Raw genomic sequence first — 26,055 nt, forward strand, 5'->3', positions numbered from 1 at the left:
GATGAAGATAAGATGAAGATAAAGATGAAGGTTATGAAGAATGAAAAGGGATTAATTTGGGGACTAGTTTCCCATATTCAGGGACTAATTTGACGTCCTAACATTCCAATTCCACATAAGCAGTCCAGCTGGATTAAAAAAATATAAAAAAAAAAAGATTTTGTTAACGTCCGTTAACAAATTTAATCCCAAGGATTAACTTGAATGTGTTTTGCCACATTCAGGGACCGCGGGATGTATTTTAGAAGTTTAGGGACTAACTTGAAGGCGGCTGACACATTTAGGAACCAACTTGGCTATTTACCCATTACAATACCCCTCCCTTGAAAACTTTGTCCATATAATCCATGAAAATACATAAATAAGACACAAGGACCATTAGTCACATGCCGTACAGCCCACTCAATTTCTATCAGAAACTTGCAAACCAAACTTGGTCCCAGACATCTTCCAGCACTAGAGTTTGACAATCCTGCAGGACACATCAATGCCAAAAGAATCACCAACACGTGAACCATATTATATGTTTAAGGCATCATCAAAATCTTCACGTACACCAGCAAACTGTCACCAAAATCAGCATATACATAGCCCCAAATATAGCTTAAACAGTCTCGATACTAACAACAATTCAGAATATGTTCAAAACCTCTGCATCAGACAAAGCATCTCCTCAGTCATCATTCAGGGGAATTTGGTTTAGCACCCCACCTATTGGGTTTCGCACCCCACTTTATTAAAAACGGGAATTTAAATTCCGATTTTAATACGAAAAAAAACGGAAATTAAAAAACCGTTATGTATTTTAGCATATGTGGCACATTTTCAACCGTTCATTGCATATAAAAAACAAATCGGAATTTTAAATTCCGTTTTGAAAACGGAAATTAAATTTCCGTATTGAATACATGGGGTGCCAAACCCAATAGGTGGGGTGCCAAACCCAAATCCCCCACCATCATTCAACTGCAGTTGCATCATTAACCTGCCAGAGTGCTAACCTCCCATCTCAAATTTACTTAAAAAAAACACTAAAATTATCTTAAGTTTTGAATTTGAAAAATATTAAAAATTAAAACTATTTAATAACAAATAATATGGATCAAATATGTTAAAAATGAAAAATGTCGTTAAAAGGTATTTAATTACTCGAGGAAGCATAATAGAGAAAAATAATAATAGCCAAAGTCGAAAAAATGTTTGTTGTGAGCGGTCTGACCTATCCACTTAACGTGATTGTAGACCCTCAATGAATTAGTCTCATGACTATCGGATGTGAGAAAACATTCGCAAACCAAATAAGTTGAAAAAAACTAAATTTATAAGATAATATTTTAGGCAATTTTTTGTCAAAAGGCTATTTAAGTTATCACTTATTATAATTCAAAAATTTGAAATTAATTTATTCTTCTTGGTCTTGACATGTCATAGTAAATGACTTTCCAGTTAAAAAGTATAAAAAATGATATCAAAACTCATTTCATGACATTAAACACTTATTACTTAACATTTTTTACGTAGTTTAAATACTTAAAATAAACTTAATAATTTTTCATATTATTAAATAAATAAAAATTCAAATTGTTAAAATTATTTTTTGTGCTAATAATTAAATTTGAATAATAACATTAATTATTTATACAAAAATAACTATAATAATATTTATTGAAATGTCGTAACACAAATTTTTTTATTTCTAATAAAAGAATATTTTTATTTTTATTTGGTTAAACTATAATAATTTTTATATAATGTTAAAAAATATTGTAAGTAAACCCGTGCAACGCATGAGTATAATATCTAGTTAGTTAGTTAGTATACTTTACCACCGACCTATGTAAAGCGACTACATTTAATGAAGTTATGTCATTGCATGCGTTGCAAAGCCCAACCGTGTAATGAGTATCTATTAAGTTTATATATATACCCCGAACTAATCGATGCTGTTAAACTAAACTAGCCACTCACGCAGTTATAGCTGTCATTATGTAAAGTGTTATAGTATTAATTTGCTACTATAAGTTTCAGTCACTACTCATTTTAATGTAGGCAACATTTATAACCCTGACTTTGGGGGATCAAAGATTTGACTAAGCTGCACCTACGTGGCAGTGAACATGGACACGAAACTGTACGTGGATCTTCAAAATGAAACGAGCTGATGATTCACGACACTGGGAAAATTTAGAAGAGACCGCTTGCAGCTGAGTCAAGGTCCGAGTCACGTAGTTGGAACATTTTGTGCAGCTTCCGTCATCACGCAGTCTCTGGCTGTGGCTTCCGTCCTCCTTCCATCATCACCCTAACAGCTTCGACGTCTTTTGCTGCTGTTTCTTCCTCTTCGTCAGAGTGACGTTTTTTGCTTGGCTCCTTTCCCCCTCCTACTCCCATCTGCATCATCAAGTTCACAGTTTGACGTCCTCCCCTTTCTTTTTCCTGTCGCCAGCTGGTTTTTCCTTTCCTCCTCCTACTTCGTAGCTTTGTGCAGGCTCAATTGCAGCCCTAAAGTTTGCGTCACCGGTTTTTGCTTGGCATCTGGTGCAAGATAGATTCTCGAAGAAAGGGTAACCTGTATCCTTTCAAGCTGCAATTGATTGTGAGGTTGCTCATCCCTGGGGTTCTTCCAGTTCCTGATGCAGGTACGTGCTTGTATTTGTAGATATGAACTTTGTTCTAATGATACCATATGTAGTGATATTTTCTTTTATGGGGTATATGCAGATACTTCCTTTTTGCAGAAGGAAATGTATGACTTCAAGTTTGGCTTAACCGAAATATGGCTTATAAATACACCTTCTAGGAAGGATTTACATAAGCTTTTCTCCTGTGTTTTTCTTCAGATCTCTATGGTGCTCACCCTTCACAAGACTTCTCCTCCGAATGTTGTATGTCATTCAGTTATGGCTACATTTTCTCTCTTTAATTCAGCATTCTGCTTAACGCATAATGCAACATCTCCATGCTTTATTTATCAAAAATTTATTCTCTCATTACTACAGGTAAAGTTGAGGGTCATAGTTTTGGTGACCAAAACATCAATTCAAATTATCCAAGGTTAGTTTATTCACTTGATTCATGTGGCTTATAAATTCAAGATTCAATGTGTTTACTTTTGATAATATCCAATGGTGTGCAACCAAGAGAAATGAAATTGTTGTTGTTGTAAAATTTCATCACATTTATATTAAGAAATTAATACGTGTTGACATCTTTGCCTCTTTTTTCATGAGTTATAACGTTCTAATACGTGTTGATCATTTTAAGTTAATAGAACTATAGAGGTCAGTTTAGGATCTGAGTATTAGAGATATAATACTAAATGGCTGTAAATTGCTTTCTATCTTTTTATTTATCATGTAGTTTTTCAGAGCTAAGGTAGAATCCTTATTTCCAATTTACATCTACTAAACTTGAATATAGAGACTGAATGTAACCTAACCTTACTTTGGTCTATTTGTATTTTAGGATCTGTTGAATCATTTTTCTGGTGAGAATGGCATCCATGAACTTGGACTAGGTTGAGACATTTTTCATTTAAATGCTTTCCTATTTGGAGTGAGGACAAAGTTTGACCAGCAGCCTCTCTTGGAGAAGATCTTCAAGAATCTGATAAAATGCCATCAAAGATGATGACTCACGAAGCAATTGGAAAGGTTCAAGGCACTGGCATGCCAAAGCTGTTTAAGGAAAATATTAACGAAAAAAAGTAAGACTCTTTTATCAGCCTTTATTTAAGTTTGATTTCCATCTTTGTTGAAGAATTCTGAACTTCTTTCTCTCTCTTTGTGAAACTGCAGAGACACTACAGCAAGTTTTCTGAAGAAGAAACCACCCTGGGCTTCCCTTGAGGGGCGGTTTTTTGGTTCTGAATTTATTGTGTTGAGTTATAGATGTGGCTGAGATGTCTGGACTTCTTAATCTATTATAGCTGTAGTAACCAAAGTTATTTGATTGAGTTGTGTTGCTGAGATGTCTGGACTCTTTATTCTTCTCAAGCTGTTAATTATGCTTTACAGGTTGTGTGTCTACTGCATAGCAGCACACTAACCCATCCTATCGGACATGTATGTTTATAATTGAACAACTTAGAACAACTTAGTATGAGGATTTTCATCTGTTCCTTCAGAATCCAGTTATCCATTTTTTTTCTGCACTATCCCTCTTTATTCTCCACTAATCAGTTATCCATTAAGTTAGAAGATTACCTTTGTTTCGTGTTGAATCGCAGGTTGGATAAAGGTAATTTTAGTGAGTAGCAAAGGGTTTTGTTTCAGGTTTCCTCCTCAATTTGGTAATTCTATTTTCTCTCTTCAATCCTGATCTAATGGTCCAGTTCTGCCCTGTTTTGTCAAAAGTATGAAACTGCTGCCTCAAGTTTTTCTTTAGCATTTCTGACATGTGATATAAAACTGATTTCTTGAACTGGAAGGGTATAAACAGGGAGAAAGGCAAAGGTAGAAAGTTTAAATTGTAAGCCATTTATGGGGAGGTTTAGCTATCTTTAATATCTTAACCTATTATTGTGTTTTCCTTTGTCTTTATTGCATAGCTATCAGCAGCCAGTGAAGTCAGCATCAAACATTAAAGAGAGAAGTCCCAAAATCTTTTATAAACCTATTAGAACTCAGAAGATTAGCCTTAAAAGCTTTGCCAGTCGCACCAAGCTCTTTATACAAGTTCAATTTGTGTCAATGTTAGGAGCAGCATTCTTTATTCAGTGGTACTTAATTTTTCTGAATGTAAAAAGACTTGGGTTACAATTTTTTTGGTGCTCTCCATGGGTTCGGAGAATTCTTTGGCTATGCTATTTTTTCATTGAGTTCGTTCCTGACCCTTTTAAATCTGAATCTGATATTATGTGTTCATCATTAATTTTTAATCATGATTTGGCTCTTACTTATTTGATCACTAAGGGCATGATTCCATTAGAAGCTTCAATGTCTCACAGCTTGTGGCAAGGAAGCAAAAAAATGTATATAAAAAATGTATAAGTACTTTCAATCAGTTGTTAAGATTAATCACAATTCAAATAATGTTAACTAGCTAATGTTGGTACTTGAATTTGTTGTTTATTGCGTGTTAAATTTCAAGTTTTTGTTGTTAAGTTTGATGAATTTGAGCCCCAGGACCTGCTATGTATCGTTTAAGCTATGGCTGTTGCCATCTTTCTAGATTGTCATTAATGCACGAAAAATATATATGCCTCTCTATCCTTTTAGAATTATTAGTTATGTTTTACGAGTTATGAGTAAAAATTTAGCCATGTGTTTCTGGTGATTGAAAGTGTTATTTTGTTATTTATGCTAATTTATATGCATATATATAAAAATAGGAAGTTTGTTAAATTTTATGATTATGCGATTTATGATTAATACCCCTCTCCCCGATTAAAGGCACAATCATGATTTTGACTATCTTGATATCAGTACAAAACAATAACTGAACAGGATCATAGGATCATCAAATCCAATTGATTCTGGCCAGTAATGTGAGAATCCGATCCTAATCACAACCTCCAACTTGCTTTTGTGGATTGCTAAAGATAACCAAACTTACATAGATGGGATAGAATAGAACAATCCCATTGTGCTAGCTCTCTCAATTTCGATCCTAATCACAGCCTCCAACTTACAATTTTATTTTCTACATATACTTTGCTCTAAGCTGGCCTTCACACAACTTTTTTTTTGAGATTGTTGAATGTTTATTATTTATTAATCTTAACAAAGTATCCTTTTCTATCCACTTTACAACAATCACACATAATCATCATGGAATAGTTTACTGACCGACAATATTAGGTGTATTTCACTAAGTATTCTAATGAAAGACATTATATAGAGGGAGAGATGTGAAGATTTTTAATTCGATTAGTAACGATAGATAAACATCGATTACTTAGTTATGAACGTATGTAGAGTTAGTTGCTACACATTTCGATTATATTTTAATCTAGAAAAAATTACGCATGAAGACCCCGTGCATCGCACGGGTCACAATCCTAGTAGAAATAAAAGATAGATAAAAAACATAAAAATGAGTTGAATTAAAGAAAAGCTGAGCATGAATGAATTAAAATCTTCTGTCCAAGTAAACAAGTTAATTATTATTGATACAAGGAGTTCCAAGACACAAAGAACAATTCCTAATGACCATCATGAAGATGAACCGCGTTGAAATCTGAATTCAACAGAAGAAAACAGAAAACGAAAAAAAAAATGGTGGTCCCGTTTCCGATTTCATGACTTCGACTGGATCACATATCTATCAAGACTCAAAGAGATGTATGGAATATGAAAACGATGCGCTGCAGCATACGACGGTCCAAGAAACACTCGTTTGATGTATATATGTTTAATGTTAGTTAGATTTTATTGTCTGATTCTGATTCATATTCGTATGGTTGATTTTCTTGGGTGGGCTCCTTAATAGTAGTATGAGAAAGAGTAAATTAAGGGGTTGTCTAAATTACCCATGATAAAGTTTGGGTTAAATAACTCATCATCCAATCATATTGGAGATAAGTAAGTTGGAATTTCTATATTTTATTTATTAATTTATTTCCAACTCATTTATCTCCAATTTAATTGGATGATGGGTTATTTAACCCAAACTTTATCATAGGTCATTTAGACAACCCCGTAAATTAATTATTAAGTTGTCTTAAGTATTAACTTTTTAAGTGCCTGCAGTGTTCTGTACAGATTTCTACATTAGTACACATTTATATTGATGTTTTCAATAACTTGAATTGGTTAGTTAATTGCATTTGGCATTGCTAAATATGATTATGGACATTAGGATAGTAATTAATGCTCATCGTTCTACATTTTACCTCAAAATTTAACTGCTCTACCTTTTATAAAGATTTATTTGGTTATTTCTCTAGTTAATACAGGACCTATAAACAATCATTCATAAAGTAGGTCATCACTGTTTATAATTATAATAATTATTCTCGAAAAAAAAATTTGACAAAACAAATCTATCAACTAGCCGGTTTGATTATCATGTCTTTGGTAGTGAGTTATTAGACCTGCACATTTTATTCTCGCGTGCTTGGGATGTGCGTTTTCAGGATGTGCCTCATGATGCTAATGAACTTGCGGATTGCTTGGCGGATATTGGCGTCGAGTCTTAGTGTGTCGTGATAGAGTTAATTTCCCCTCCAGATTTAGCTTTGATTTAGTACCGTAGGTTTGTTGTTTCTTTTTCCTATTAAAAATAAATCTAAACAAAACTTAGACACACTTTTGTATTCATAATTGTACTACTTTCAATTACAACATGAAACATGAAAAAAATGAAGGAAGTTGATACATTAAAAATTAATGAAATATATAGTAAGTGAGAGTTTTTTAATGGATTGTGATTCATTCTCATTTTTTTTCATCTATCTCATTTTGAGTTCATATTGAGTTATTCTAATTCCCCTATTCTAAGGAACTCCGAAGTTCATATTGAGGTGAATAATTTTAATTTAGCTTTGTAGCCATAATAACGGGTGTGAATTGTCCTCACAACTCGAGTCCCGACAAAACCATTTGTTTGTCAACTAATAGAGTTAGATTTCCACTTCTGGTAACTGTTGCAAAGGTAGTATTAATGGTAGTTCTACTTCCTCTAACATTCATTTTAAAACCGCATTAGCAATATATGATCATCTAGTGAACACCTTCGTTGAGCTTCATAATCAGGTAGTGTATAAAAGAAGTGTTGTAGTAAAGAAGCAGAACGACAAAGTTTATGTGCTCTCTCCTGGTGCCATATTTCTTGAAAACATATTTCTGACTCGTTACCGTATACTTCACTTGAATTGTTGTAATGAAATACAGTTTTTTTTTTTGTTTCTATCGGGTCTTTGACATTGTAAATCATTAGAGAAATTTTTTTTTTTTTCTGACAAATGACTTTCTTGGAGTTTAAACTTATGTATATATCTCGAAGGATCACGCTTGCGTTCCGGGGGACTATGGTACATGTTTTCAATTCATGTAAAAATAATGAAAAGAAATAGGCTTAAATATGTTGGAGGTCCCTCTAAAATAGGGGTCCTTTGGTTAAGGCCCCTACAAAATATTTTGGGTGGAATAAGCCCCAAATGTGAAAATAATATATAGTGATAAGCCCCTGCCGTGAGGTTCCGTTTAATTTTTGATGATTCTGCAAACGGCGCTGACGCTGACGTGGATTATATTTTTTGAAAATAATTAGGGTGCCACGTAAGTAAATTAGGGTTGAAAAGAATAAAAAAATAAAAACTCAAAAGTAAAAAACCCAAGTAAAATCCCCAAACGTACTTGGGTTTTTATTTTATTTTTATTTTTTTCAACCCTCATTTACTTATGTGGCACCCTCTTTAATTGAATAATTTTCACAAAATATAAACCACGTCAGCGTCGTTTGCAGAATCATCAGAAATTAAACGGAACCTCACGGCAGGGGCTTATCACTATATATTATTTTCACATTAGGGGCTTATTCCACCCAAAATCTTTTGTAGGGGCCTTAACCAAAGGACCCCTATTTTAGAGGGACCTCCAACATATTTAAGCCAAAGAAATAAATAAGCATCGAACCAATGAAATAAAATATTATCCAGAAGGATTTTGTTCTATCCGGATGAATCACGTCTACCAGCAGTTAAAAAAGAACACTTTCCTGATCTGACTGATTCTATTGCATCTCCGCGTGTAGAGTTTTTGACATTCTCATTCTCATGTAACACTTTCTGCAAGTCACACACATGCAAAACACTATTTTTTCCATTTTCTATATTCAAAACAACCCATTTTATGGGACTCGCGGGTCACACTTTGTCTCATTTCATATTCATACCAAACGGGTTCATGGGTTTAGGGAACTAATAAATATTCAACGAGTCAAGATTTTCTACAATGTGTCCATCACGTATTTGAAAGTATCTTTCACAACTTGTGCCTTATAAAAGAAGAGGGAAGTGACCATTTCAATAACTAAATCTCAGGTGATATCTTTAAAGAAGCAAGGTAATCCTCTCTTTGAAATTATTCAGTTTGCAATTGCAATTGCTTTAAGTTAATGATGTTTAGAATTCACTTTGAAAACGATGTATGTTTCTAGGTTTGTTTTGTGAATTGTGATATGCTATTACTCCTTAATTGAAGGTGAGGTAGGGACTTAGGGAGCTTTTATATTAAGCTGTGGTGTGTTTAATGAAATCAAACATTTGTATTATGCTTTCAATTTGTTTGCTTTTCAAGGTTGTGGGGTACTTAGTTTATCAATAAATCAGATAGAAAGAAGGGTCAAGTTGTGGGGTGAAGAGGCAGGAATTGCTATCAATTTGGGAAGTTGGGTGGATGTCATTAAAGGTTTTTTTATATTATTGACTTGGTCCTGTTTGATGAGTAGTAGTACTTTTTATTTTATAGCACTTCATCTCTAAGGGTAGTGAATGTTCTTTTCTTATGAGATTTGCATGTTCATAATTGGTGGTTCTGCAACTTTGATATATATGTCCTAATTCAGTGTTCTTGGGGCAATTTGCTTTTGATGCATTAAATTGGTCACTTCTGATAAGGATAGGTGATAGGTCTTCTGATTCTCCTTATATTGCCACCACCACCATTTATAGTGAAAGTCTAAATCAAGTGTTTCGTGTATTTGCAGAGGAATGCAAACGGTAACGATTAGACCCGTCGACTATAAGTCAAAGGAAGGTGAAATCACATTGAGAACAATGAGCTTCGAGAAGAGAAGAAATTTTGAAGACTTGGATGAGGTTATTGCTGAAGAAACTGCATGCTCAAAGAAAAGGAAAGTGGGAAATCTGAAGCTGCAAACTACATTCTCATTCAAATATCTGCTAGAAGATAATTCTGGCTCAAAGGAGGGTGTTGTTGATTTGTTCAATGAACAAAGCTCCACAATTCTGCTTCCTAAACCAGAAATTTTGTTTTCACCAAAGTCCATTGGGGAGCTTGATGTAGCTGCAATAAAGCTGCAGAAAGTTTACAAGAGCTACCGGACTAGAAGAAATCTTGCAGATTGTGCTGTTGTTTGTGAGGAGCTATGGTTTGTAGTTCAATCTCCAAGTTTATGACAATTTTTATGTTTAATTGGAATTCAATTATTACTGCTTGATAAACTTCCCAAATGACTGTTTTGATTTAAATCTTACAGGTGGAAAGCTTTAGACTTTGCTTCTCTTAGCCGGTGCTCTATTTCACATTTTGACTCAGTTAAATCAGAAACAGCACTTGCAAAATGGGCAAGAGCTAGAACAATGGCTGCTAAGGTATCCTTTCATATCAGAAGCTAGCTAGAATCTTTGAATAAACTTTGAAGAGTGGAATATCTTTTTTATGTTTGCTTACCTGTTTGCTTTAATGTCTGACCCACTAGGTTCCTTTATAAACCGCATTAGTTGCTTGAAATATAATTGACTTGACATTATTTGGCTTTTCCAATTGTATTATTTCACTAGGACCATAGAGATGAATTCAAAGTTTTCATTCTCTTTCCGACAAAATTTCTTTTGAGTTTTGGTTATCAATATAATTTTGTTTTCTTTTGGCTATTGGTAGGTGGGAAAAGGTTTGTCTAAAGATGATAAGGCTCAGAAATTAGCTCTAAGGCACTGGCTTGAAGCTGTAAGTTTAGACGTCCACATCTTGACTTTGATCAACTCACTTATTAGAGTACAAGGAAGCAAATTAAACCAATATCTTGTGTTTTGCAGATTGATCCGCGTCATCGTTATGGACACAACTTGCACTTCTACTATGATGTCTGGTTTCATAGCCAGAGTTCACAACCTTTTTTCTACTGGTAAATTATTTACAATGCAATTAATAGAATAGATCCTTGCTTAAGTTAGATGTCAAAGCACACTTTTGATTTCTAATACCATAGTTGCGTATTGGTGATTTTTTTCAGGTTGGATGTTGGAGATGGGAAAGAAGTGAATCTTGATCAGGTGTGCGCGAGAAGTGTATTACAGAGGCAATGCATTAAGTACCTTGGAACTGTAAGTTGTTTCCCTTCCCTTGATTACTAGTAGCATGCTTGGATCAACTTATCTTTTCTCAGAATGAATTCTGAAATTCATAAGCTACACACAGTCTTCTCCTCAGAATTGATTCTTACTTTGGAATCAATTGTAATATGCTTTCAAAACGTGCACTGCATTGACAATGCCACACACCACATATGGGACTTGTGTGTTTTTCTATGTTAATGAAATTGAGGCCATGTACTATGTTCTATAGAATAATGTTCTACATCATGGACATGGTGGTCAATTCTAGAGTACGCCAGAGGTGGATAAGGGACTTAGCCTAGCTTTCTTGACTATTTAAATTCAATTTAGGTACAAAATCCATTGATTAGTAAACTACCTACAGTGCATTGGTGTCAGTGCGTTCAATGGATACTACACATATAATGCTTTGAATTTGTTTATGATTATTCTTTTTGGGCAAAGAACTTTTTTAATACTTTTCAATAATTTTGACTTTATATCGCAGCCACCAAAATATTCTTTAAGATATTCAACTTTGTTGCCTGAAAATGCAGAAAGAAAGAGAAGCTTATGAAGTGGTTATAGAGGGAGGAAGGCTCATTTATAGAAAAAGCAAGGACCATGTACACACTGCTGAGGGATCTAAGTGGATTTTTGTTCTTAGCTCATCTAGAATTTTGTACGTTGGGGAGAAGATAAAAGGCCAATTTCAGCATTCAAGTTTCCTAGCTGGAGGTGCTACAATTTCATCTGGAAGATTGGTTGCCCAAAATGGAGTTCTTCATGTATGATTCATATTTTACACACTCCTACAATAGTTAATTTTTATGAAACTAAAATGAAAATACTTTAAATTACTATTTCATTTGTAGTTTTGTGATAAAAAGGAATAGACTCAAAAAGAGGAACCATAGGAATTTGAAAAGCATTTCACCTTCTTTATATGCAAATTGATGCTGATTAATTAACTCTTATTCAGGCTATATGGCCCTATAGCGGTCACTACTGTCCTACAAAGAAGAATTTTATGGAATTCATTAGCTTCTTGATGGAACACAATGTGGACTTAACAAATGTTAAGGTGAATCACTTCATGTCCTTTTTAGCTTTTTACTTTATAATAGGGCAATTTGGCCTTGCTTTGAAGTCACTAAGCATCAACATGTGGAAATTATGTGTTACATTTTGTAATTTCGTTGTTTTCATCTGCAGAAGTATGCGGTTGATGATGATGTCCCACCTTCAAAACCGGTTGACGAGGAGCTGCAGTTTGAGTCCACAGAGGCGAATAATGCAGCTTCCAGTGACTCTGCCAAAAATAGCAGTCAAGACAATGTAGGAGGAAGGTCACAGATTAAAGAGAGAAAGCCATTGTCAAGCAAATGGACCACTGGGGTTGGTCCTAGGATTGGTTGTGTGAGAGAGTACCCAGCAAAACTCCAAGTTAAGGCACTTGAACAGCTCAATCTATCACCTAGAGTCCACCATGGAAAAGTTGCTCCCAGGACACCCATACCCTCTCCAAGGCCTAGTCCAAAAATCCACCTGTCCCCTAGGCTTGCTGTGCAAATGGGAATCACTAGCCCAAAAGTTCATGTTACCCCTGCAAATTAGTGCATGTTTGAAAACCCTTTTTCAATTAACCAAAATCAATTGTAGGGAAAAATAAATTGTGAGTAGTTTCCGAGTTTCAAAACGGATCAAAAAATGCTCCCAAAATCACATACCTACTCAGGGTGAGTTGTGAGGCAACAAGGTACTTGAGCCTATAATTTAGACCATTAGTATAGAATATAGGATAAAGGTCATGATGACACACAAGATCTAACCCATGGTTTATTTTTTCATTCAGTTTGTTCTTGGCCAATTCTTTTGGTCATTTAGCTTCCAATAACTCATTTTTTTCTCTCCCCAAATGTTTACCCAACTTGTAATTTGGGAGTTGGGTCAATATTCCACACTTGTAAGTCAAATAATATAAATAAGAAAACTTGTTTTTTCTCACATCACTCTTTCTTTCTTAGTCATGAAGTATTTGCAGCCACTGACTAGCTAGTTATTATGGCGTGGAGATGAGGCAACGCGTGAGTGTTACGCGAAATTGGTCACATACAGATCATATGGACATACTAAAGAGCATGCCATGCTAGTTGCTCTGTTCTCTGTTCACAGAATAGAATGGAATGCCCAATAGCAATATAGCATGATTGGTGATAATAATGTGCGTAATTAATTTGATTCGCTGCTAAACCATTCAAATTTCAAAGTCAAGATTTGGCTTCTGTCACCATAAAAGAAACAAAAAATACTAAAATAAGGTCAACATTGGTTTGGTTCAGGGACATAAATGTTTCCAAGTCACATCAGCCAAATTGAACAAAGCTACCAACTACTTACTTGGGTGAAAATTAATTTGGGTTCAGACTGAGTTTGATGTGAAAAAATTTAAATTTTAAACTTTTCTCTTAAAGAAAAAAGTTAGTTTGCAACAAAACTTTAAGTATTTAATTTCAGGCTTAATTTCAACCTAAATGAAAATGGTATATGGATGTTTTCTCGGATGTACTACTACTAGCAATAGCAAGTGCAACTTTGATGCAGTCATCAATACTCCCAAGAGGCCCAGATGTCTAAAATTTTAGGGAAATTCACAGTGGACTAAACACAAATTATACTTAAGTGATTGAACATCACATATTTTTATCCAATAACTTAAGATATTGGCTATATGAGTCATTCTGCTTATGTAATGCTCTGATACCCCTATTGAGTTGTGAGACGTTTAAAACTTCAACAAAATCTCCACATTAGATTAAAAGCAAAACACTCAAGTGATTGGATACTACATCATTAGTTGATAAGTCATTTTACTTATGTATTGCTCAACAAACTCATTGTCATTCATTGTGGAACTTAATGTAATGTATGTTTTGAATGGATCCAAATCCTCGTCTCTATTTGATGTCTCTTTCACAGTTTCATCAATAAAATTGTGTTATGTTATTAAAAGTCATTCATGCATTTTTTTTTAATTAACATTACAAATTTATTGGTGCCACGATGAAGAGGACACCAAGCGGTACAAAAGACCTTAATCAGATTTGGAATAACTTTACTCAGAAAGAGAATTGAGTTTGATAAGGTCAAATATGTTTTTTTTATCATTTCATGATCCTTAAATTATAATTTAAAGGATAATTAAACGACACTTACATCGAATAAGTGAAAAATGATCCATATCAAAGAGTAATAATACAGCACAACAAGATATGTCAAGTGAAAACAACATGCTCACTTGAGTTTTTCCTAAAAATGATTATGAGACTACAACCGCAGAATCAAACACACAATTATTGGTGCACCCTACAAGCCACCGTAGATTCCTTAACCAACATCAAGTTAGCTACAATATAAAAAAGAGAAAAAGCAAACAAAAGTATTGTGAATATCTCCATATTATATATTAGCGAAAGTTAGGATTATAATTCATTCACATCAATTTTTCTCTTTCATCTTATTTTTTCTAAACTATTTCTTTTTATTTATATTTTTTTATTACATCACATATCATATAACTCATTTATCTCTATTTTATTCATAGCTTTCTCTGGCTATAGGTGAAATTGGGGCATCAACACATACTATTTTCCCAAGAGCAACAATTTTTTTTTTTTTTTTAATAAGAGCAACAACTACAACCACAAGTGTTTTTTGTTTTTTAAATGTTTTTTGCATGTTAACCAACGTTGTCTTGGATTATATTTGCAAATCCAGTTATTTTATTTTTGTCCAAAATTGCATTGAATAGTGAATACCACATGGACTTTGGGTTTTGTGCTAATGGGCTGTTAGATGATAAGCCTGTGAGTCTGCCATTGCAAACGGCAGCGTTTTGATGTCAGGTCAACTGTGCGGGAAGGGACGAACGAGAATGGAAGAAGAACATCAAAAAAAGCAAAAAAGTCTTCGTATCCGTTACAGTTTGTCTTTCTTCTTTCTCTTCTTTTCGACCTTTTTCTTTTTTCACTATCATTTCAAATTTCAAAAACCTTCTTCTTCCTCTTCTTCTTCTTATTTCTATAATTCTATCTCTTACATAACCCAACCAAGTGCACCTTCACAACACTGCATCAACATCTACTTGTAGTTGCCACTTGCACCCTCCACCTCCTCTGTAAAAACCAGCTCATTTCTTAAATGGGTGGCTCTGGAAGATGGTTCAAATCACTTATTTCTCTCAGAAAATCCTCCACCAATGATCATGTTTGTAACATCATTGGTTTTTTATTCCTTTTCTTTTCATCTTCTTGGTGTTTTTGGCTTCACTGCGTCAGTGGTGTTAACTTACCATGTTTCTTCTTTTTCCAGGAGAAGGGTGGTGATCAGAGTAAGAGAAAGTGGAAGCTATGGGGGAATTCTTCAGAAGGCGTTGGGTTTGGTTCCTCCATGATGAAGGGCCATGGTGGTGGTGGTGCTTCTTCTGACAAAGAAAGAGAAGCGTTTGCTGCTGCAGTGGCTGCTGTGGTGCGAACTCCTCACAGAGGCTTCATGGTGATCAAGCAGGAATGGGCTGCTATTCGAATCCAGACTCTGTTTCGTGGCTTCTTGGTAAGTGGGACTGTTCACCACTTTCCTAATTTCAATTTCAAACCATTTGCATGATGCTGATGCTGCTTGTTCTACATTTCTAATGGTTTCTGTCTTCAAAGGGATAATTTTTTTTTTCTCTATATAGCTTGTTAGTTATGAGTTATGTTATGACTTTAGAGTTTCTAACCTTAAATAATAATATAAGAAGATACTAAGTGTCAAATTCTCAAGAGAGAAATCTTAATTAGGCTTTAGATGCTAATAAATCATGGTAATTTGGACAAAAAAAATTAGTGCTGGGTAAGATTCCAAGTCCAGTTTAGAATATGAACTTTTGTAGAAGAATTACAAATTGGTTTAGTTGGTAATTTTGCAATTATGTAATGAGCTATAGTGATGAATCTGTTACTGTACTCCTAAAGATAAGGTTTTGCTTTGAGTTATGAAGTTCACTTTGGCTTGATATGGTTGGTAATGGTGTGTTTGGTTATGAGGCTACTATACTATGGAGAAATTTAGAGTTTAGTCCATAATAGGACATTTTTTTTGCATTTTGAAATGCTCTAGCACTTAGTAGATGGGGTTGATTTACAGAAGGGTCTGCCACTCTTTTGATCACTGTGTTGTGAAGGTTTGATTAGTATGGTTACTTGCGCTTGTATATGTTTGGTCAAGTTTTCCCCCTTTCTTTGTTTATTTGATGGTATTCGTGTTATTAGGCAAGACGGGCTTTGAGGGCACTGAGGGCAGTGGTGAGGCTGCAAGCTATTTTTCGTGGCCGGCTAGTGAGAAAGCAAGCAGCTGTTACCCTAAGGTGCATGCAGGCTCTTGTGCGAGTTCAAGCACGTGTCAAGGCAAGGAATGTGAGCAAGTCTCCACAAGGGAAAGCTGTGCAGAAATCGTTGAAGGATCGTCGCAACCAAGCTGATCCTGTTAAGCAGGCTGAGGTATCATATGCTTTTCACAATTTGCCTCTGGATTGTGTAACATTCTGCAATGTTGATGCTGAGTGCTGAATTGAGTTGATAATTAGATGTTAACGTGTAGCAAAATTTGTACTGTTGTTGGCACAAGAAGTGGTGGTTATCATCCACTACCCCCCCCCCCCCCCCCCATGATTTCTGCCAAATAACATAGTTAGCATTGTCATATCAGCCTTTATTGCAATTTTCATTTGTAACTTACAGCATTCCTGCTTAGATATGTGTGTGAAATGCTTACCAAAATAACACAAGTTCTTTGACAAACTTTGCTTGCTTTCAGCGATCAACAGTGGGTGCTAGTCCAAATTCCAGAGCAACTAAACCATTGACTCCTCTCAAGCATCGCAGCCTAGACAATAAGAGCTTGTTTGATCGCTGGATGGCGGCTAAGCCATGGGAGAGCAGGTCGATGAACGATATCCATTTCGACTCGCCTGACATGACTCCAGTGTCCAGGAAAGATCATGACCTTGTTCTTCCATTCAATTCATTTCAACAAAATAGCTTAGTCAAAGCAAGAAGGAATGGTGTGACAACCAGAATTTCAACTAACTCTCTCACAACTAGTCACTCAACTCCATCATCTTCTTCGGCCATAAGCTCTGAATGTATGTATGATGATAGCCCTGTATCAGCGTCATGTACATCAGGATCACCATCTTTACCACCATCCACCAACACTGTTATGGTGGAAGCAAAAGATCAGGAAAGAGGTATTGGCAAAGCAGGCTACATGAATTTGACAGCATCATCCAAGGCTAAACTGAAAGCTTGTAGATGTTCTCAGAAAACAAAGAGAATATTTTTGGATGATTGTCCATCTCGAAGCACGAGAAAAGACTTTCTAAATGGAGATACTAGAAGCATTTCTGGTTCCTATCCTTCATATAATATATGGAAGGATCTCTATGCAACACCTTTAAGGGCAAGTTATCATAAGAGATACACAATGGATGATAAGTAGATTCCATGACAATGGCTTGAATGTGTCCATTTCAGTGAGTCCAAGTGTCCAACAACTTGTTGTCAATTGTTCACAGATAAGAGCTCATTGATGATAGTGTAGATAACATAAGTTGTTTGGTTTGGCATGAAGATGAAACAGCTTACTGTTTCCATTTGTCAGGTGATTTTACGCAAATTTATAGTTTTCCCCCTCTTGTTTATGGGTATGTTCATGTTATTTTTTATAATTTGCTCCTCTACGTTATACTAGCTGAAAAACTGAAGTATGAAGTATGAGCTTAAGATAAGACACATTCCTGACTTGAAGCTTTTGCATAAAAGCATGGATGCATTTTGTGCAACTTATGTTTGTAGGTTAAAAACATTGGATGTAGTATGTAAACATTGGTTTAATGGCATAACATTTTTAATTTACCGTTACACTTACACTCATTTATATGTAGTACCTCCATATCTGTGCTATGTAGAATCTCTACCATTAAGGAGAAAACATTCTTGATTCTTTTCTTATAGTTAACTTGCTCGTTATAGTATAAGGATATTAGAGCTAAAGTTTATTCTAGTTGGCAGAAATTTGCATTGGACTTTAGTACTTTGTGAAACAGGGCTTCTGTCATTACCTTCAACTGTTCAGTATTTTTGTTTTAGAAAAGGATTAAATATGTTTTTAGTTCAGGTCAAATAAGAGGGAATCGAATTAAGTTTCTCCGAAAAAAAAATTATAGCTTTTAGTCTCAATATTATTATTATTATTAAAAGGCTTAAATATGTTTTCGATCTTAAAAAATAAGATTCTTTGGCTTAACCCTCAAAATATTTTCTTTTGAAAACACTTCTATTTGAAAATTAATAGTGAGGTTTTAGTCCCTGTTGTCACCTTCCATTCATTAAGTGCTGAATCACTTAACAAAAGCTAACATGGTTTGATTTAAAAGGGACCTAAGTCAAAGAACCATAATTTTAGAGGGACCTAAAATCAATTTTTATCATGGTCTTAAGTCCCTCTAAAATCATGATTTTTTAGTTTAGTTCCTTCTAAAATCATGGTTTTTTTTTTGTTTAGGCTTGTTTTAAAAAAAATTAGAGGGGCCAAAGAACCCTAATTTTAGAGGTACCAAAAACATATTTAAGTATGGTAAGTTAGTCTTTATCATACTTTTAATGAATACATGTTTCGTTTAAAAAAAAAATTCATTTTTGACTTACTAATTTTTAGGGAAGAGGGAATATTCTATTTTTTATTTCAGTTATAGGTACTAACTTCGTTTTTGTGCCTAATGCAATTTCCTTAATGGCTTTATAGGCTTATACTACACGGTCGGCCCTGCGGAGCACCAATGAACTAAAAAGCAACCACCTAGATAAAGAGAACTGATGACGAAACGTCCACTTGACCAGAATCTATATATATATGTAAAGCTCACTTGAGCTATAAGTATTAAATACATTAATGATTAAATAATGAAGTTAAACAATTTTCTATTTAACTTTCAATATACATCCACTTATTATTAATTATGAATTAGTAATGGTTAAACTTGTCAATTTCTCATATTTTAAATTAAATATTAATATTATTCAAATTTTAATTATTCATTACAAATGAGGGAAATTTTGAAGTAATAATAATAATTGAAATTGACTAACTTTACATTAATAACAATATTAGATAGTTAATATTAATCTTTTATACTTCTTTCCAATTGTAAATATTTCTAATTTGTTATATATTAAAATTAAAATTAAAATTAACTTAATAATAATTATTCATCATAAGTTGAGGATTTTTTAAAAAATAATAAATAAAACTTATTACTATTTTTTACACTACCTACTAAAATGTAAAAGTTACTTTTAACCTTTGAATTAAAATTTTCCTTTGTATTAAATAAATTAAATTAAAACATTAAAAATGAATAAAATTGCCTAAGTCATTAGCTATTCAACTACCTACTAAAATGTACAACTCAATTTAAATTTTGGTATAAATACACCAAAAAACTAAAAAAAAAACCTTTGTATTATATACATTAAAGTAAACTAAAAACTTATCAATAAAATTTTCAAATCAATTAGTTGTTCAACTACCAACTAATTTTCATGTTTGTTGTATAAGGAAGAATAGAACATGACAAATGACTCATGAAACATAACACTTTAGTTCTCTAAAAAATGGTGAAAAAATAAACGAACCTAGACACTCAAATAAACAAAAACTACACTTTTATTTGAGGTAGGAAAATTGATACGAGTTAATATAATAATTTAATAAAATATTTAATTAGATACAAAATATTTCAAAAAAAAAATAGTCACAATCATTTATTTTTTAATTTAATTATCATAAAAAATTTAATTAAATAATTAAGCAGTAAAATTTTCCTACGTTTGTATTAATATAAAGGAAGCAATAACAAATTTCTCTGTAATTAATATATTAATAATAAAATTAAATATTTTCAAAAGTAATTCAACTACCTAAATTGAATAATAATATTCATTCTTTTAAAAAATGGAAATATATTAGATAAAAAGATATCTTGAGAACACCCTCTCTCAAGTGAGATAAACAGAAACAGAAATGAACATAACAAAGAAATTGAAATGAAAATAAACAGAGCAGTCTAAAAAAGAAAGCAAGCTGCCTAGAAGCTACAAAACATACGAAACCTACACCAGGAAAGCAGGAAACAAAAGTAGCTTGAAAAGAACATAAAAAAGTCACCAAGGACAAGGTGCACAAGCCAAGAGAACTCAGCAAGGGAGAGCACGGAGAGACAGCCGTGAGATAGGAGTAAAGAGAATCTCCTCCAAGCAGTTGTAAACATAAAAATTGACTTGAATTTTGCATAAGGGAAAAATAACAAAAATTAAACTTGATTAATGACAAAATAATGTTATCAATAAATAATTTAGATAAAACAATTTAAATTAAAAAATAACGCTATAAGATATTTACCATGAACTATAACGTATGTGTGTTTTATTAAAAGAAACAATCTCAATATAATTTTATGATCTTATTATATATTAGTAAAAACGATTTTGAGCAAGCTTAGCAGAAAAAAGTTATGACCAAAGTTGAATAAATATAAATTTATTACATAATACTTAATCTATTTAATTTATATCTTATTATAGTTGAACAAATGAAATTACTGTATTTTTCTCGATTTTAACATGTGTAAACCTGTTTGGGAAATTGTGATCGCCCTTCCCAAAAAATGACTTTCTCAGTAAAAAGTATAAAAAATGGTAAAACAACTTTTTTTATGGTATTAAAAAACTTATTGCTTAATTTTTTTTCAAATGGATTGTATTATGTTTCACATTATTAAATAAATAAATAATTAATTTTATAAAATGATCTAATGTTGATTATTAAATATTAGTAATTAAATTTAAGTAATATTAATTATTTACAAAGAGAACTCCAATACTATTGAAAAGTCTTTTTTTTTGAAATTATTGAAATGGTGAACAAAATTATTATTATTTTTTAAAATAATAACTATTTTAATATTTATGTAATAATTTAAACTATAATCATTATTATATAATGTTAAAAAATGTTAAAAAACCCGTGCAACGCACGGGTATAATACCTAGTATATATGTAAAGGAGACTTGAGGTTTTGTATGTATTAAATGCATTAAACCATAAAGCTCCCATACATTTATATTAAATATATTAAAAAATAAAAAAATATTAAATATATTAAAAACTGAAAAAAAAATTATATAATAAAAAACTATTCAACTACTAAAATAAAATAACAACATTCATAAACTTAAAATTGACTTGGACTTTGCATTTGACAAATATTAAAAATTAAAATTAAAAATTTATTAATAAATAATTTAGATAAAAAAAATTTAAAATAAAAAAATTATATCTATCAATATTTATCCATCTATATCTTTATGTATTTGTGACTTTGCTTAAAGTGATTGTATGACTACTAAAAAAATTGCTTATTGCAAAAGAAATGTTTAGCATTAAATAAGTTATGTGATATAAATAAAAATAAGTTATGTGATATAAGATCATTGTGATGCTCATTTAAATACAATAAACTAAAACTCTTGGTTTCCTGTAACCACCATTTTAAAATAATCAATTTCTAAAAGGATTTTGTAATTTTATAAATTTAATTGCTTTAAGAATAAATAAAAAATGAAAAACTTCCATTCTCCATTATCCGTTAATGAATAGCTCATTCTTAGAGGTGAGTCTTTTCTTCTTCCACTACTCTATGGTCATTGAGAATGCAGTTGGAATTCCATATAATTGAAACTCCGCTTATAAAAAAAAATAATTAATACGGAGTAATAATAATAATTGAAACTCCAACCAATCCTTTCGTATTCAAAAATTCTTATTATTCTCACTCTCATGCTATTTAAGCTAATTATATCAATTGCCAATTCTTCATGTTTCTATTCATCCCCTTTCTCAACTTGTGTTGTCAATTATTTGTATAATATTCAAGCTGTTTTTCATACACGGTTTGTCTACCCTCTACTCAATTCACCATTTTAATTTTAGGATAAAGACGATTCACTTACACAGTGTAACACATGGTACCAGTTGTCCCCTCTGTCCTCTTATCAATTTACCAGACATTTTAATTTCAGGAGAAAGAAGAAGCAGTAGCAGGTTCAATGACCATCTCTCTTGAATGCTCAAAGCATGTATCATACTAGAAACACAAGAAGAATTAAATTAAAGCTTTGCTACTAATTAATTAGTATAGAAAAGAAATTCTTCTATCTCTATTTCGCCCCCCAAATAATTTGAATTTTTTTTACTGCATTCAACCCTCAAATATGGCTTCTAATCATAAGTTTTTTTCACTTTTAGAATTATGTTATTGCCAAATTTAGGTTTCGTGAGGAGTGATATAGATTGGTTGATGAAATGGAGCCTGATCAGTTTCAGCGGACAATAAGACCATATGGTTTGATGATCGTTGCAACGTACTTACGGAGGTGTTTGAGCAAAGATCCAAAGCAACAATATGGATTTTATTCAAATAGGATTGAGTTTTATTCAAATCTTTGTCTTTGAGTATTGATATGTTGATCTTTTTCATTTTTCATACTTAATATTTTCATCAAAACATGTATATATGCTACTATTATATACATACATACATACATACATACATACATATATATATATATATATATATATATATATATATATATATATGCACACATGCATCCCTTTCATAGTGCTTTGATATTATTTGGATTGTAAATTTTGTTGCCCAAAATTAAAAGTAATGACCCATGAATAAACATAGAATTAAAATATCAGTACATTACATTTTGATATTTGGAGTATTTTGTGTCGTAAATGACTCTTTCTCTATAATATATCTAAAAGAAGAGTTTGATTGTATACTTTGACTTATATTCTCACCTTATTTTGCTTTCAGTAAATAATTATACTCAAATTTTTATGGACCAAATGCACTATAGGGTTGCCATGGGAGCTTACTATGTTTTGGTATGTACAAGATACTAAGTCAATTGTTATTTTTTTTTTCTTATAGCAATCTTGGTTTTCAAATTCATCTTACGTCAAGGATATGATTCTTTTCTATTACTCCATTTTCTTACTTCTCTTTTGATATTTATTTCTTTCCCGATTAGCGATTTTGGGAGCGTATCAAGTGAGAGCAATGTTTATATATCGTGAGAGATGAAAACATTAAATCGTGATCATTATATTTTAATATTGACCATTGATCTTAGATCAAATTGTCACGATTTAATGCTCTCATCTCTCACAATAAACATTGTTCTCACTTGATACGCTCCCTAGCGATTTCAATATATATATATATATATATATATATATATATATATATATATATATTTTTCTGTTTATGGAAGACTGAGCCTCCTGTTTTAATTCCTGTTTTTAATTTCTGCAAGTTTTATTTTTCTGTTTATGGAAGGCTGGTTATTAACTACAGATCCCGACCATAGTGCTTAATTATATAAGAACAGAACAGAGATATAACTTATATCTAACATATTTAGCATGTTCCTACTTCCCCATCAGGCTCTGATACCAAGAGGGGGTCGGAAGCAGAAGGAGGGGGATGAGAAGAGGATTAAGAGAAGTAGGACGCCACCACGGAGGGGCTTTTTGCAGAAAATTAAATACAGGAATTAAAGCAGGAGGCTCAGCCTTCCATAAACAGAAAAATAAAACTTGCAGAAATTAAAAACAAGAATTAAAACAGGAGGCTCAGCCTTCCATAAACAGAAAAATAAAACTTGAACAAGATATATATTACATAAACATAGATTACAAAACTGAAACTTAAAAACTGAAAAACTGAAACTTAAAAACAGAAAAGATTGAAAGAAAGGAAAACTGAAGGAGAACTTACAGAAGGAATTCTCTCAGTGTTTCTCTCTCTAAACTCTCTATCTAAGCTCTATCCAAAACTCTGCTTAACAAGGTTCAGAATGAGCCTATTTAAAGAAAAGATTGGGCACTGTTTGAATAGTTCCGGTTGAATAGTTCCGGTAGACGGTACTATTTGACTGGCACTATTTGCTACAGTAAAAAGTCAATTTTACTATTTGCTACAGTACAAAAATTGAATTATTACAGAATAAAAATGATTACAAGACGACAAACTTAGCAGAAGTCATCATCATCTGATTCTGTGGTTTGGACAAAATCTGACGACCCAAGAGAGGATGGCTCGGAGACTTTGTGTTGAGGGGCCTTTGAAGATGAGGCTTGCTTAATTGGTTCCTTCAATAATTGAAGAGCAGATTGAAGATTTCTTAGCAAGTCTTCTTCTGTTGAAGCTCCTGCAAGGGCCGCTGTGATGTGGGCCTTTTGATTTAGCAAGAGGCTGGTTTGCGGACTTGCATGCTTGAGATATTTCTGGTTGTTTTTGAACCATTGAATTACTTTATCCTTGTGAGCTTTGGAAGCATCAAAAGCCTTCCACCACTTGATAAGGGCATGTTTGTTGAGAATTGGTTGGGGTTTGGCTTTAAGACTGTACCTCCAAGAGAATACCCAAGAAAGGGAAAAGATTGTATAAAAGTTTAAACAATCAGGATAATTGTTAAACTCTTTGTCCCAATGTTTCAGGAAAAGATTGTATCCCTCTAGAACTTCAGGGGGAAAGATTTCAGTAGTTGGACCAAAGAAGCTCCACCAAGAATGGAACCAAATTGGAAATGAATATTTGTTGGTCCATTTGAAGTAAATGAGCCAAGAATGCTTGAAATTTTGGTTTTGCAGGCCAAGGATTGTAAATTCCCAAGCTTTGATGTAATCCCAATAATTAAAACCTATAGGGTCAAAATTCTGGGAAAATTTTCTGTAGGTGTTTGGATTGGGTCCAAAGTCAGTGGGACGAAGGACACGGAGAATTTGGAGTGTGGAGTGGGTAATTAGGGAGTTGTCATTTTTATCCCTAAAATGCTTAATATCCACACTGTTTGTATCAACCAAGATAAACTCATAGAATCTCTGGGTTTTGTTTGGGTGGATTTGATCAAGATAACCAGGGAAAAGTTTAGTACCAATTTTATTGGCGAGGTTCCCTCCTGAATGGTCCCACCATTCTGGTTCAATCAAGGTTTGGAATTTGGAGATAGTTTTGGTCAAATATTCCGATTTTGGGTTAGATTGGGTAACTGGGCTAGATTGGGCAACAACAACTGGTTTCTTTCCATCATGAGTTGCTAAGCTTTTTGTTCTTTCAATAAAAGATTGGAGGGATTGGAGATCTAGGTCATCATCTTTATCAGCGATGCTGGCCCAAGATTTATTTGGTAAATTGATGAGTCCCTGAGGAACATTATCCAGGCCTGCTTGTTTGAAGGCAAGGAGAGTTGGAATTGATAAAGCATAATCAGCTTTGGTTTGTTTTAGTTGTGAAGATTGGTTTTGAGCAGTGGGCTCAGATTTTTGGACAGTGGGTCCAGATTGATGGGCAGTGGGCCCAGATAAGATTAAAGAGTCAGAGATGATAATACCTTTGCTCTTTTCTTTGTTTTTTCCTCTTCCCTCTGGAGGACATCTTATGATCTTCCCTGCAAAAACGCTTAAAATAGCTTGCCATCTGGCAAAGATATGTTTTGAAGCTAGGTTTTTGACATCTTTTTGTAAGATTTCTTTCGCAGATTTGCAGTCTACACGGACTAAGAATTTTTGATTAATCAAATCAGATTGAAATTTTGAAATAGATAAAACGATTGCTAAAACTTCTTTTTTGACAGTAGAATAATTATGTTGAGCAGGATTCCAATGTTTTGAAGTAAAAGCAATAATTTGTTCCTTGTCAAAAACCTTTTGTTTCAAAATACCACCAAAGCCAATATCAGAGGCATCAGTTTCAATAATTTTGAAAGCTTGAGGATTAGGGAGATAAAGACAAGGGAGATTCTTGACACGAAGTTTGATTTGTTTGACCACATTGGTATGAATATCGGACCAAGGTGGAGGATCCTTCTTGAGTCTAT

The 26,055-nt window shown here is 33.1% G+C and overlaps 2 protein-coding genes and 1 long non-coding RNA gene across 5 annotated transcripts; all 3 read left to right on the forward strand.

Moving 5' to 3' along the window:
* Nucleotides 1-1,967: 1,967 nt before the first annotated feature.
* LOC130746548 (uncharacterized) lies at nt 1,968-4,156 on the forward strand. Of its 2 annotated transcripts, none has more exons than XR_009022150.1 (5): nt 1,968-2,639; nt 2,722-2,897; nt 3,000-3,054; nt 3,466-3,706; nt 3,798-4,156. It is a non-coding gene; the product is annotated as an uncharacterized LOC130746548 (long non-coding RNA). The 2 variants fall into 2 exon arrangements; XR_009022149.1 differs by having other exon boundaries at nt 2,722-2,885.
* Nucleotides 4,157-8,648: 4,492 nt separating this feature from the next.
* Nucleotides 8,649-13,009, forward strand: LOC130746550 (IQ domain-containing protein IQM4-like). The gene is made up of 9 exons (XM_057599219.1): nt 8,649-9,008; nt 9,652-10,056; nt 10,165-10,279; nt 10,569-10,634; nt 10,724-10,812; nt 10,921-11,011; nt 11,560-11,790; nt 11,985-12,086; nt 12,218-13,009. Exons 2-9 carry the CDS (start codon nt 9,656-9,658, stop codon nt 12,617-12,619), a joined length of 1,497 nt encoding a protein of 498 aa, XP_057455202.1. The 5' UTR covers nt 8,649-9,008; nt 9,652-9,655; the 3' UTR covers nt 12,620-13,009.
* Nucleotides 13,010-14,981: 1,972 nt separating this feature from the next.
* LOC130746551 (protein IQ-DOMAIN 6-like) lies at nt 14,982-18,986 on the forward strand. 2 transcript variants are annotated; one of them, XR_009022151.1, is made up of 5 exons: nt 14,982-15,268; nt 15,374-15,613; nt 16,315-16,542; nt 16,859-17,704; nt 18,848-18,986. XR_009022151.1 is itself a non-coding variant. In XM_057599220.1 (4 exons), the coding sequence occupies exons 1-4, from the start codon at nt 15,203-15,205 to the stop codon at nt 17,540-17,542; spliced, it is 1,218 nt and encodes a 405-aa protein (XP_057455203.1). In that variant the 5' UTR covers nt 14,982-15,202; the 3' UTR covers nt 17,543-17,954. The 2 variants fall into 2 exon arrangements, 1 of the variants encoding a protein (XP_057455203.1); XM_057599220.1 differs by lacking the exon at nt 18,848-18,986 and having other exon boundaries at nt 16,859-17,954.
* Nucleotides 18,987-26,055: the final 7,069 nt, after the last annotated feature.

Source organism: Lotus japonicus, chromosome 3 (genome assembly GCF_012489685.1).
Source record: "Lotus japonicus ecotype B-129 chromosome 3, LjGifu_v1.2".
NCBI classification, from domain to species: domain Eukaryota; kingdom Viridiplantae; phylum Streptophyta; class Magnoliopsida; order Fabales; family Fabaceae; genus Lotus; species Lotus japonicus.